Here is a 15,000-nt window from a genome sequence, read left to right on the forward strand (position 1 = left end):
GTGCAATGATGGTGCCAACTTGGGCCAGTGAAGCAACATCCTCCACAACTAGACTGAAGAACAAAACGACAGCAACTTGTCTGTTTCCCTTCCCCTGATTCCCCAGCGCTGTTCCCATTCCCTAATCCCCCAATCAAAATCCTTAAAAAAAAAAAAGTATGTCTGATCATCATACTAATCAACGTCCCAAGTCTATGACAGTACATAGTAAGACATCTGCCTCAGAATCTGAAACTAAAAAACTTTTTTCTCCCCCAAGGAACATCTATGTTTCTTCCCCTTCTAATACTGAGAATTACCAACTTTTAATGTTTCCTTCAGCTTTGGTTGCCGAGAAGCTGAGTTATAATTATATTTAATCACAGCAAAAATATCTGTCTCCTTATTGTTGGCTTGTTTGTTTTCTTTTCCACCATCACAATGCCAAACAACCGAGTTTCATTTTCATTATATTTTATTGATCTTATTATAGCTGCTTTCTTTTTAGGTGCTCAAATTCTTTTGAATATGAACCAAATGTAAACAAAATTCAAAAATAAAACTCTCCGTAGTCATCTCATTTTTTAGAATTCAAGTTACTGCTCAAAGTACAGAGAAATTAAAAGGCAGGATGCCTTCTGTATGTTTCACTTTTTTTTTTCATAAATCTATACATAATTCCAACAGGGATGGTCACTGTTCCATTTTTTAAACATGTGTGACCACGTTTTCAGTAGGACGTAAATTACAATAACTCAATATCGTGCTGAAAAACAACAACAACAACAACGTTGTCCCAATATTGATACTGCTACCTATACACTGTGGTACTATATTTAAGCCCCTTTTGATTTAGAAGGTAGAAGCTTTTGTTATAGCTCTGTGAAGAGGACTGCTAATCAAGCTTTTTAAAAAATCTCTTCATATAGAACTACAAGTACCTTTTTAAAAATATACTATGACCTAACCGTAAGAGACTGGTTAAATAAAAGGCGGTGCATTCACTCAAGTAACTACAATGCAGCCTTTTGAAACTTGGACATGAATTTATAGTTACTGACATGAAACATTAGATACATTGTTTTGTTATACCAAGAAGAATATTAACCCTGTTAAAGATAATAATAGTATTGTGATTATATAGAAAAAAAAATTTTTTTAAATGCTGGAAATGCATTGAAAGTGTTGAGATGTCCCATTCACTTTTAAAATATTTCAAAAAATAAAAATAAAATAAAATATTTCAACAAATATTTCCAGAAATATCTATCTATCATCTTTTTAAAGAGATGACAGATACACATATATGTACACATATAAAGCAAAAATGGCAAATGTTAACACTGAATTTAGGAGTGAACTTATTCATGTTTATTATTCTCGTCTTTAGTCTGCTCTATGTTCAAATTTTTCACAAATATTTTTAGCATATGCACATCATTATCCTATTTTTTAAAAAGGGAAATATGCACATAAATATGTATAAACTCTTTCTCAAATGCTTAGTTATGATTATCCAGATGTGGGCTTACATACTCTTCTTTGTATTTTACTGTGTTTTTAAATTTGTGCAATGAACATGCATTTCACTTTAATATTCAGAAAAAAAATAAAGCTATTCCAAAAAGCTTTCAATTTAAAATACATCAGAATGTTCTTAAAATAAAAATGTAACATACAATATTACCATGTTAACACTTAAATGCTGGGTAGTTTTTCCTCACCTGTGATGAAGACCTCGCAGCTTACAACTTTCAGTGAGCATCATTGTCACCTGAACTTCAGAAGCTTGATCTATATAAAGAAAAAGACATTGTCTTGAATGATAATACTATATATGACATTAATATTTTCTGCTATTAGTAAATAATTATCTCAGAATATAAGGCAAATTTTCATTCTATTAAGTAACAGTGAAATTTAAATAGGTTTAGCCTAAAATTATACTGCAGCAGGTAGTATCTCATTGAATACATCAACATTAACAGAAGCCATTAAGGATAAATTTGACCATACATAAAAATTAGAAATTAAATAAGGCTCCATAAACAAAGTATAGAAAGTAATGACACACTGGAAAAATATAAGGCATATAGGGCTAAATTCCTTTCTGTACTCCTCCTTTAAAAAGTTCATACAAATCAATAAGAAAAAAAAGAAAAAACTGAAGAGGCATTTCTACACTACTTAAAAAAAAATTTTTCCATTATGTAAATAGTACATTTCATTATAAAATTAAAAATGAGTGTTGGGCCAGCCAAGTGGCATGTTGGTTAGGAGCTGGATTGGGATGCCAGTGCTGAGCAGCAGGGCTGTGGTTCGGATCCCACATTGAGGGCCAGTGACGCTGCACCCTCTACAGCTAAAATGGTGAACAACAACTCGACCTGGAGCTGGGCTGCCATAGGCTGCAGTGGGGCTGGCAGACAGCTGGCATGAGCTTTTGTGAGCTGCCGTGAGCCGCCATGAGCGGCCGTCCGATGGCCGGCGAGTGACTGCCTCACCCGGGAAGAGCGCGATGATCATAATACCAACATGGCCCAGTGAAGTGATGTCCTCCACAACTAAACTGAAGAACAAAAGGACAGCAACTTGTCTGTTCCCCTCCCCCAATTCTCAATAAAATTTAAAGTGTTAATTTAAAAAAATGATCTGTAGATATCAAAAACAAAATTAAGAGTGTAGTGTAGCCTTAAAAACACTTTCAAAGAAACCAATAACTACTTTGTCGACAATAAAAATAGTAATAATTTGAAAGTTTCTGATCAATGCAATAAGAGGGAGAAAAAGATATAAGGATTGGCAAAGCCAAGATCCACGTCCTAGCTCTACCTAGTAAAATGCTGAACCAACAGTAAAATCCAAATCACTGAACTCAGGCACCATGATTACAAGTCACATTCACTCCTTAGAAGTGGAGCTGTCAAAGTTGAGAAATCACAAATCGCATTCATTTCCAACTCTAACCAATGGAACCACTCCCTCTTCCACTACTTGCTATTAGGGTCCCCTTTCCAGACAGCTTTATGTAGTTAAGACTTTTGTAGGAATGTCAAATGGGTGGACAAAAAGCAAACGACTTGCAAAACTTGGTACTTCTCTGGAAAAGGTGCTTCATACCAATGTCTAGTGGAATGAACTCTAGTTGTCTAAAAACTGTTTAACATTTAGGATCACTTAGTAAATGGAGGAATGTGTTATTATTACTGTTTCTGTAATCTAATTAATTTTTAACAAAATTATAGCCAGGATTGTTTAGGGGCTGGTCGGATCTTTTTAGGATTGAAAATGAGTAATACTTGGAGGTCCGCACCCAGTTGTTAAGAGTTTACCTTCCCATCAACTGGTAAGGAGATCCAAGTAAAACAAAGATAATTTCAGGATGTGTCATTTTATGCATAATATTTTTCAAGCTCTTAACTATGATAAGCATGTTCTATTAAGCATGAGACACAAACTGGATGATGATCTAAGAAAACTTTGAATGAAAGAAAAAGTTTTATCCATTTAGTAAGAAAAAAAATCATTTTCCTGGATTCCGTTCCTAGTCTAGTCCTAGTCTTTTAATTTTAAATACTGAAAGGTCTATCTTCAAGATGTATACATTTGAAAAGAATACTATAAAATAATTTACTTTCTAAAAGTTACAAGAAACAAAATGATAAAGAAAAAATTCCCAAGTTACAAAAATTTAGCTATTAAAGAAAATAAGAACTTAACACCAATAACCTTAAATTAATTCATTTAGTTTATGGAATTCAATTTAACAATATTCTTTGGATGAAATTCTGATTCCTAATTTCCATCTCTGAAAATTTATCCTGGAATATCTATTACGTGTCTGTGCAAAATTATAAATTTTTTAAGAAGCCAAACTCCAATTATCTGTTTATGCCTAAAAGTAAAGGTCAATGATCTTTTAAAAACATACTTTTCTGCATTTTAGCTGCATTTCTAATTGTGAAGCATGCAACTAAGCATACAGATGTGTGAAAACAAATTTGTCAGCTCTATGTAGCTTCAATTACAAGAATAAAAATAACATAAAAAAAAATCTCAGAGATAATCATGTGCGCGCTCTAACAATTCAGAGGCCAGGACTGTGGTCATGTACCTCCTCTTGTTTGCCAAGCAAGCCATGAGCATGTTCTGGGTAAGGACTCACTGTGCTTTGTCTTGTTTCCGTCAGGCTCGAAAAGAACATTGTAATTACAGAGGTAAAGAGCAGAAACAAGCAAGTGACTACATTTCAAGTGTATACGGAAAAAGAAATCTTATCTTGTGAAACAGTCCCAGTATCCACATTGTGTTTTCTTATCACTATTATTTCCTTCTTTCCCCCATTCCAACCTTCAATCCAATTCTATACAGAAATCTCTTTTGTTAATTTAAGATTCATTCAGAACAAATTAATAATAGTCCCGTTCTAAATTGTCCACAGAATTTTTACAAACCCCAGAAGAAATATTAAAATTAAGGAGAAATGCTTCCTTAAAAAAAAATGGGGAAATTACAACCAAAGACAGTGGTTATTAAACTTAAGATTCAAATTTCATTTATAAAGAGTAATATGTACAATATCCTTCAAAGCTAGTCAGAAAAAGTAGTGGGACCTAACTTAAATATTAACTTTTAAAATTGTTTTTGGGGGGCCAGCCGAGTGGCGTGATGGTTAAGAGCTGGCTTGGGATGCCAGAGGACCCTGGTTTGGATCCCACATATGAGGGCCAGTGACGCTGCCCTCCACAGCTAAGATGCTGAACAACAGCTCAACCTAGAGCTGGGTTGTCGTGAGTCGCTGGCGACGGCGTAGGCTGCAGCCCCTGCTGCAGTGGGTTGCCATAGGCTACTGTATGTATCCAGCAGCCAGCAAGCGGCCAGCAGCCGCAGTGAGCGGCCATCCAGAAGCCGGCGACTGATCTGCCTCGCCTGGGAAGAGCACAATGATGGTGCCAACTTGGGCCAGTGAAGCAACGTCCTCCACAACTAGTCTGAAGAACAAAACGACAGCAATTTGTCTGTTTCCCTTCCCCCAATTTCGGAGCGCTGCTCCCATTCCCCCAATTCCCCAATAAAAAATCTTTAAAAAAAAAATTTGTTTTTGGGCTAGGAGAGGTGGTTGAATAAAATAAATACCAAACAATATAGTAAGTTAAACCATTTATTTAGAAAAGATAAAATGTGTGTGTGAGTGTACGTGTATGTGTGTTTGTAGCATCCTTAAACAAGTAATTTTGCTAAATTAAAAAAAAATCAAATTCCAAAGAATTCTTGTTAGATGAGTACAACCCAAAATTTTAAAAACAATAAACATAAATCCTTCATGCTTTTCATGAATATCTTTAAGTAAATTTAGAAACAAGTTCTTGTAAATTAACTTTGTAAACTTAAGATTGTCACCTCATAAAATTGAATTTAACTTTGCCCTCAATTTCTGTATTCAAAATGCTAAATTTGTTTTTCCAAAATTAGTATTTTGTCATCTCAATTTATGCCAGACACTGTCAGACATTAAGCACCCTATAAATTAACACATATAGACTTAACTAAGAATTATTTCAGCTTTTACAATCATCACTTATAATTAAAATTCTAATGTTTTAAAAGATCTTACTAATTTTCCACTATTAGGGAATAAGCCATATATAATATTGTAGTATATTTTGATAGGGAATCACTAACTGAAAACTTTATATATATCCATAAGTGAAAAATTATGTATACACCTTTCTCCAAAGGTGCTTAGTGAAAATAGGTATTCTGTTCTTTAAAAACTAAAAACCAGTGCTAGCTTTTAGAAAACAATTCGGCAATGTCTATCAAAATTTTAAATGTAAACACCGCTTGGGGGGCCGGCCAAGTGGCGCATTGATTAAGAGCTGGCTTGGAGCGCCAGCTCTGAGAAGCAAGCAGGGCCCCCCGTTGGGATCCCACATGAGGCCAGTGACACTGCCCTCTACAGCTAAGATGGTGAACAGCAGCTCGACCTGGAGCTGGGCTGTTGTGAGTCGCTGGCGACAGTGTAGGCTGCAGCCCCTGTTGCAGTGGGCTGCCATAAGCTACTGTGAGTGGCTGGCAGCCAGCCTGAGCGGCCGTCCAAAGGCCAGCGACCGATCTGCCTCACCTGGGAAGAGCGCAATGATCACAATACCGACATGGGCCAGTGAAGCAACATCCTCCACAACTAGACTGAAGAACGAAAGGAGACTGAAGAACAAAAGGAGAGCAACTTGCCTGTTCCCCTTCTCTGATTCCCCAATGCTGTTACCCTCCCTGAATTCCCCAAGAAAATCTTAAAAAAAAAAAAAAAAAACCACCAGTAGGGGAAGCAATTCCACCTATTGCTATACCTGCAAAGCTATACCAAAAAATACACACACGGGTATTTTCTGCAGTATTGTGTCTAATAGCAAAACACAAAGGGGGGTGAGTACAAGAAAGGTAAACAGTGGCTATTCACATTAAGGCACAGGGGGGGGGGGGGGGTTGCAGAGAGGAGGAAAAACTAAAAACAATGTTAAAAAGAAAAAAGATAATTTTAATGTAGGAAAAACACAATATTAGCTATAGCAAGAATGAAGTCAAGTGGATATAATTTAACTGGAAGCCTGAATAATATTTAATGTCTTAATTTATCAGACTTCTATTTTTTATACCTTAATGAGAAGGACCAAATCTCCTAAAAAGCCTCCTATGAGCTAGATTAACATGGACTAATTTAAAGGTGTGGCACACACTGAGAATTTGGGCAGAATTTTGCTTGTGTGAGCCACCTAAACAGGAAAGCATTATAGAAATAGTATGGGGGGAAAATTTCCTACCTTTAACTGTTTTTACAAATGTTTGTTTTTCTTTATTTGGATCTTTTTCATCTACTAAAATTCCATGGAAAATACGCCCAAAAGTACCTAAAAGAAAAAAGTAATTAATGAGGTCATATAATAAGCTTCATAAAATTATAAGTACAAAACGTTCTAGCACAATATAACTTTAAACAAACATAACAAGAATATGAGTGATCAACATTACTCTAGGCCTAGATTAAGACCCAAATCTTTGTTTTTTAATGACTTTTAGAAGTTCTTTGTAACTATGAAATATCTTGCTTTTAGAAATTTCTCATGAGTGTATGAAAATGCTTTCTGAATTATCCCAAGTATACTAATGATACAGCCACGAGCACTGGAGCTCAGTAGTGGGGCATCCAGAAAGGCCTTTATGCCTTTCCAGGCTTAACCTCAGAGCAATGTAAAAGCAGAGAAATGGACTATCCTCACACATTCAAAAACAGACAACTCTGTTCATTTCCATTTGCCGCTGGGGACAGTTCAAGCCCCTCGCTTAGCTGAGATTGACCTACAAGCAACCCAACCAAAAGGTGAATTCGGATAACTCATATGCATCCAGAACATTCCAAATGAAATTATGGAAGGGAGAAAAAAGTAAATCTTTATTTAACAACTTAAAAAGCTCAATGAAATATTTTGTTATTAATATCTGTCATCTTCTTTCAGCATCTCTCCAGTCAACATCCTAAAACTCAAAAAAGAAAGCAAGGAGCAGCAAGTAGGGAGGGAAGGGTCCTACTATCTATCAAACACCTATCATGAGTTAGCTCATTTAATGTGCATCATTTCATCTAATCTTTATAACTAGTCTAAGAGTAGACAATGTAGTCAAAATTTACAGGAAAGGAAACTGGACATAGAAGACATTAAGAGATGTCTCCAAGGTCACACAGGTAATAAATCATGGAACTAGGACTGGAACTTAGGTGTATCTCCAAAGCCCATGCACGCTCCTCCTGCTGGAGGCCCCACACAATCTGTCAGAGAAAATTACTTACAATATTTCGAAGAAGCGTGCTAAGTAGTGATCATCTTTAAACAAGAACTAAATAGAAAATACACTTTAAAGGTAAAAAACACTAATATACTGTATTTTGCAGTATATAATGCACACTTTTTTGCCCAAATTTGTGAGGAAAAAATAAGGATGCGCATTATACATAGGCAGTACTAATTCTGTATCTATAGTTTTTAATTCTTTTGTTTATGCTTATGAGTTAAAAGTGCAATAATACATAAATGCTAAAATTCCTTTATAATACAAAAAACAAGTACCTAAATATAAACAAATAAAAATTTGAATTAAAAAATTAAAACAGGAAGATTTTTCCCTCTGCAAGTTTGGGCCAAAAACGTGGATGTGCATTATAAACAGGAGTGCGCTATACCACAGCAAAATATGGTATATGCTCCAATATACTTGAAAATCAAGAATTGCACCAAAGCTGTATTAAGGCAAATTAAAGATCTAAAGACAGGGAACATGAAAACCAGTTTTATAAAGGAAATAAATTGTGCACTGCTTTCTATCCTTAGACACAAAGTCACGTGAAATTCTTAAAATTTAAAACAAAACATTTTTATAGTGCTAACATTAAATCTTGCTTGAAAGCCTGACACTGGGATAATAAATACCTTCTTGGAGTACATCTTTTAGAGTTATCCTTTCCCTGGATATTGCTATATCCTTCACCTTAGCTTTGGCCTCCAAAAGAGTGACGCTTCTCAGGTCGTTCTTCTCGATCCGCAAGGTAGGATAACCTGAGGAGCCAACAAAGCCAAACCAAGAAATATAAATACCCTTATTATGCCATCAGTGTCAACTAGTTCAGTTAGAACTAGTTATAGGACTCAAGTTATAGGAATGAATGAATGAAAGAACCATAAAAGGAAAAAAGCACACACATAAACAGGAGAAATTACTTATGAAGGCTATACTAAATATTAAAGAAACGCTTTTCCTCCTACCCCAAAACCTTAAAATGCAGAATTTAAAATATACTAAAAATAATATTACATTACTACCACTTCAATTGCCTTTCAGCCAAATAAAACAAGCTTTGATTCATGGATTTTAATTTAATCCCTCTAAATGGACTGTTTTTCTCCTAAATGATTTTCTAATATAGTCTCTTCACAAAAGAACTTTTCAAATGAAGAGATGTTTGGAAAAATATCTTTTCTAACAAAATACATAATTAATTTAATCATTCTGATCTTCTTAGATCATACCATTGCAAAATTCGTATTTATTTTGTTTTTCAGTTCCCTTAACTCCCATTTTTAATATGATAAAAGCAAAAACAAAATTTCTAGCCATAAATTAAAATTTTCACTCCAAAAAAAAAAGTTAAAATAATTGGAAGATCTCATGTTAGCAAGTAGAAATTGGAATGGTATTTCTAATGACTTATTTCCTTTGGTAGACATTAGAAAGAAAAATCCATGAAGAATTAGACCTACGAGTAAACAATGATCAACAATGGCTGCTAAAAGAACTACATGAAAGGCTTTGGGGAATATCATAATGGATGGATGAGGCTGACAACACTTAATCAACAGTATGATCATGATATGTCTAGGTGTGTGAATATTTGCATGTTTACTCCCTCTTGGAGCTCTCGGAGTTTCTTGGATCTGTGGTCTGTTATGTTTTATTTTGGAAAATTCTTGGTCATTATGTCTCCAAATATTTTTTTCTGCTCCTTTCTCTTTTTTAATTTATAAACAAATGTGTTTCCATTGAGTTTTGAAAAAGTTATTTGTGTTTATCATATATAATAAATGAATTATTTATTTAAAGTAATGTCCACAGAAACAAGAAAATTTCTTATTGATGGTAAAAAAAAGTGTTTTAATAAATAAATGCATTTCACTGACTTTGTTAAAAAAGCATTTTGCTTTTAGCATATGTAATAATTGAATTATCTACCTCCTTATGGTTGTATCCACAACCATGAACTGACTCTAATGAGCAAAGCTTGACATCTAAACATTAAAAGCAATGATGTGTTTATGCTGAATAGTCTCTAGACTACTTTCACATCTATCATCATATTTCCTGAAGAGCATATAATTCTTTCTTTTGTTGCTGATGATAACTGTTGTTTTCTTTTAGACTTATTTTAATCTAGAGTGCCCTCTTCTTTTTCTTGCCACTTTCTTATTAAAGAAACCAGGTCAATTACCCTGGAGAGTATCTGGCATCTGCTTCCTCGAATATCATTTAACTTGTTCCTCTATCCCTGTATTTCTTGTAAACTGTAAATCAGTTTTACAGCCTTAATTCGATCCAAGTTAACTGTTGGAGGAGGATGGGGAAACAAGAATACTCCATGGGTGGTGCATCACATCTAGGAATGCAAAATACCTAGTTGTCCTCCTTTTTATGAGGCTAAATTTCAGTAGTGGATTCAGGGGTGTCAGTCTGATCCCTCAAATTGTAGTTTCCATTTCCCTTTGTTCATAGAGTTTTAAACATTAATGATCTTTTCCTGAATCAAAAATTTTATTAGGGGTTGCAAATGTGATTTTCTCATTCTATCATTCCTTCCCTATTTACTAGCTGGGATTCTTCTATAAAGAAACATTTTGCCTCATTAACCAGCACTATCTTGTTACTCTGAAATACAATTCATACAGCCAATTGCCAGAGGAAGGCATTATTAGTGCCCAGTTACCTCTCATAATGACCAATTTTTTTTTAAAGTATCATTAGAAACTTATGGATTTTTATGCATTTTATGTTACAATCCATTGCTGTCATTATTGTTTTAGATGCTCAAATGGTCCTATTTTGGGGGCCTCTTCAAGTCTTTTAGCAGCTTCCTTGATTTTTGGTTTAGCAACATGTCCCAGGTTTATCTTGTATATTCCTGACCCAGTCCTGGAATTATCCATTTCTCCAAAGAATCCTGGTTCTTTATAATGGGAAGAGTACTGAAAGACCACAATAGAGCATTGAGTGAAGAACAGATCTTCTTCATATTAATTTACTACAGAGTAAATGTCAGCCCAAGGAAGATAACAGTTCATTGCCAACAAAAACCTAATTAATCAATAGCGTCACTCAGTGGAGCCCTAACATATGACCCACTGTATATCTGATGATTACACTGTTTCTTATTTGTATGGTGAGTCTTCATTGTCTAAATAATACTCTAGGAATGATTATTTTCCCCTCAACATCTACATGTTAAAGTGTAAAAACTTTCATTAAAATTTTGTTAAAAAAAAAAAAAAGGAAGAAAATTATATCCCATGCTCTCAATTCTGATGGCAGCTAGCATCCTATCATGATTAGAAAACAAAGTAAAGTCCTTACCACAGCCTGTAAGACCATCAAACAATTCATTAAAATCCAAGTCTGTCTTCATGTAGCTCAATGTCTTATTCTTTCTAACTAACTGAAAACCTTCCTTCTGAATGTATACAGAAGTGATTTTAATATAATTAGCCTATGGAAATCTCCACAAAACTAAATCTAGCAATTAAACTTAAATTTTATTTTTAATACTCCAATTTTAGAATGTTTCAATGTTCTAGAAACCAAAAGTTGAAGATCAAGCCTAATCCTGCACTCGTTAGATACTATGTATTGGGTTGTCGGAAAAGTCATGACACATGTTTGCAACAGATGGCACTAGCTCATTTTTGGAAGTACTAGAGACGTTCACATCTATGTTATTGCTATGTCATCTGACAGCTAACAGCTCTAGCTTCACTTAAAAAAAAATTGATAGATTTGGTTGAGTTTTGGAGGTTTTACAAGTTGAAGATGGAAGACCAAACTGCATTTCTGCCATATTTTACTGTTTTACTTCCATAAAGGGAAGAACACACGTTAAGCTTGTGAAAAGTTGCATAAAGTTTACGGTGACAATGCTCTACAAGAATGTCAGTGCCAACGATGGTTCATGAAATTCTGTGCTGGTGATTTTGATCTCAACAACGCTCCTCGGTCAGAGAGGCCCAGCGAGGTTGATGACGACAAAATAAAGGCATTGATTGAGTCAAACCCACATTACACGACACGAGAGATTGCAGAAACATTACACATCCATCATTCAAGTGTTCACCACCACCTGAAGTAGCTGGGATACGTAAGCAAGCTCGATATTTGGGTTCCGCATGAACTCAAAGAAGTTCATTTGACGGCGCATATAAACATCTGCAATATGCTCATTAAACGTGAGGGAAACGATCCTTTTTTGAAGTGACTGATAACTGATGATGAGAAGTGGACTGATTACAACAACGTGGTGCGCAAACGGTCTTGGTCCCGATGTGATGATTCACCTCAAACGACATCAAAAGCAGACATTCATCAGAGGAAGGTTATGCTCTCAGTGTGGTGGGATTTTAAAGGTGTCGTGTTTTTCAAGCTCCTACCAAAGAACCAAACAATCAATTCGAATGTGTACTGTCGGCAACTGGACAGTTAGAACGAATCCATCACCCAGAACCGTCCAGAACTAGTTAATTGTAAAAGAGTTGTGTTCCATCGCAACAACACAAGACCACACACAAGTTTGATCACCCATCAAAAATTACTGGAGCTTGGATGGGATGTGTTGCCACACCCACCATACTCGCCTGACCTTGCACCGTCAGACTTCCACTTGTCTCGCTCTCTTCAAAACTCCTTGTGTGGTATAACATTCAATTCAGATGAGGCTAAAATCAGCACCTTGTTCAGTTTTTCGCAAATAAAGACAGGTCCTTCTACGAACAAGGAATCATGAAGCTCACTCCAAGTTGGCAAAAGGTTACCAAACAAAATGGGCAATATAGCATTGATTGATCTTTGTTCTTTATATAAATAAATGACCTTTGAAAAACGTAAGACAAAATACGTCATGACTTTTCCGACAACCCAGTACACAGTATGGTACACATGTCCCATAAGTAACTAACTATACAGGACCACTAACAGACAGACAATAGACCACTTTAGAAAACCAAGGTTAGAATTAAATTAACTCTTACTGGTAATAGGAGTTGCATTGTTGGGTGTGTCGGCTCTCAGATACTGAGTCGTCTGGGTAGATGGCTGAGATAGCCCTTGGGAACTACTGCTGGCACTGATGCTGCAAAAAAATTTTAAGAGATATATTTGGCAAGTCAGCTTCAATGAGAAATTTCCTTTTTCCATACATACAAAATACAGGTAGACATTATAACCAGCTTTAGGTCCTGATGGAGATCATAAATGCATGGCTATTAGAAATGGTCCATATTGCGATTTTTAATCTACCTCATAATGTAAAGCTAAATTTTTTTCTTTCCTTTCTATCTCCACAATCATCAAGCCAATCACCTTATCAAAGTCATTCAGAAATGTAGGTACTAGTCCTCAGATACCACAGAGAGTAGCAGTTCCGAACCTCACACAATACGTTAGGGAACTATGAAATCATCTTTTATGAAAAGAGCCCATGCCATTCAATTAGATTGCCTTTAAGAAAAGGAGCAGAAAGACAGGTCTTTTTTAATGATGGTCCAAAATCAAATGGCATACAGGTGAGGGAATAACAAAGCAATAATTATTTTTATTATTACTAATATTATACATCCTCAATCCTTAGAATGACAAGGAACCACAGGACACCCATTTGGAGCTCTGAGTACTACTCAAAGATCACAGTAGAAATCGAAGTTGTTAAAAGTCCAGGATTCAATAATGGGAGGGAAAGGAAGCATTACCATCCCACAGAGGGGGGAAATAAAGAACTTCAATTTATTTAACCATAAATGGGATTTAAAAAACCTACCTCCCAGGATTCTTGTGAGGCTCAAGTTGTATAATATATATGAAAGTAGTACTTAAATATTCCCTAAAACCAACATATACTGATGGTAGAATAAATGCTCAAACCCCAAATTATTTACTAACTGTTGTGTTTCTCTCTAATATTTGAACAGTAGGTGGCACTCTTGTACCACCTCAAAATTCTTGAAAGATTGCGAGCATGCTAAAATGTTAAGTATGCCCATGTCAGTTTTCACTTATTCAACAGATATTCAGTAGGTCCCTACAATGAGCAAAGCACTGCTAAGTGATCAAAACAAACCTTTGAAACCCCAGACCTACTGCTAGGAGAGAAGCAGGGAGCAGTTAGGGACCCACTACTGACAACTGTTAAAACCACTATCTACATAGAGCTAGCTACAAGAGATAGAAAATGAAAATGTACATTTGCTAGCACTTAATCGTTTAAAAATCAGTCTAAATAAATTATCTCATTTGATTTTCATAAGCAATTTAGTTTTGGAGATATTAACTGTTTTAGCATTGAAGTTAGAAATTAGGGCAAAGATCCTTTTCCTTCAGAGCACTTACAATTTGTATTCCTCTATTTTTCTCTGTAACTCATTTATTTATTTATTTATTTATTTATTTATTTATTTATTTATTCATTCATTCATTCATTCATTCAACAAAAAGTTGTTAAGTGTCTACTACACGCCAGATACTGTGCTGGGTGCTGGGGATACAGCAGTGAACACAACAGACAAAGATCCCTACCCTCATGAAGCCTACATTCTAGCAGGCGTTTCTTGTTTAATGTCTGTGTCACCCAAGCAGACTATGTATAGAGTCCATGAGGGCAGGAAAAGTGCCTGTTTTTTCACATCTGTCTGCCCAGCACTTAAGCCAATGTCCAAGACAACAGCCCCAAGTGGGCCCAAATGGGCCTCAGTGAGAGCTCAGTTAATTACTGAATCAATCAGAGAACAGAGAAAACCATACTTCCTTGGAATACAAAGGCATAAACCAGACAGAACAGTTGCTTCTGACATGAGCTGGTGATATATAATGAAAGAGGCAAAGAATTGTTGGTATAACAAAATGGTTTTTTGCCTCTCTACTCATTCTTCATTCAACAAATTCTTCATTCAACGTTCATGTAACTGATACCTATTAGGCACTGGATACAGAAACAAGAAAGAGAAATTAAGGGAACCCTGTCACCAGGAACAGTGAGGGTGGTGGGGTGATGGGGATAATGTAAAATGTAGACATTGCCAAATAACAAGTTCAAGTATCCCAGCAAAGAGGAATGAACTTTCCTATGGTCGTGAGTAACAAGGGAAGGCAACAGTGTAGACAGGGTGCAGATCAATCCCCTATGGAAGGACTTTATAGGGTGACTGCGGAGAAGCCCTGCCT

At 35.6% G+C, this 15,000-nt stretch overlaps 1 protein-coding gene across 1 annotated transcript in view; it reads right to left on the bottom strand.

Annotated features, from left to right (window-relative positions):
- Nucleotides 1-15,000, bottom strand: part of RYK (receptor like tyrosine kinase) — a 79,496-nt gene that overhangs the window by 38,798 nt on the left and 25,698 nt on the right. The window contains exons 7-10 of the mRNA XM_019654582.1: nt 12,816-12,916; nt 8,463-8,588; nt 6,801-6,887; nt 1,704-1,773 (exon numbers count right to left, since the gene is read on the bottom strand). Coding sequence (XP_019510127.1) covers nt 1,704-1,773; nt 6,801-6,887; nt 8,463-8,588; nt 12,816-12,916 — 384 coding nt within the window. The remainder of the gene's footprint in view (nt 1-1,703; nt 1,774-6,800; nt 6,888-8,462; nt 8,589-12,815; nt 12,917-15,000) is intronic.

Source organism: Hipposideros armiger, unplaced genomic scaffold (genome assembly GCF_001890085.2).
Source record: "Hipposideros armiger isolate ML-2016 unplaced genomic scaffold, ASM189008v1 scaffold_226, whole genome shotgun sequence".
Taxonomy (NCBI): Eukaryota; Metazoa; Chordata; class Mammalia; order Chiroptera; family Hipposideridae; genus Hipposideros; species Hipposideros armiger.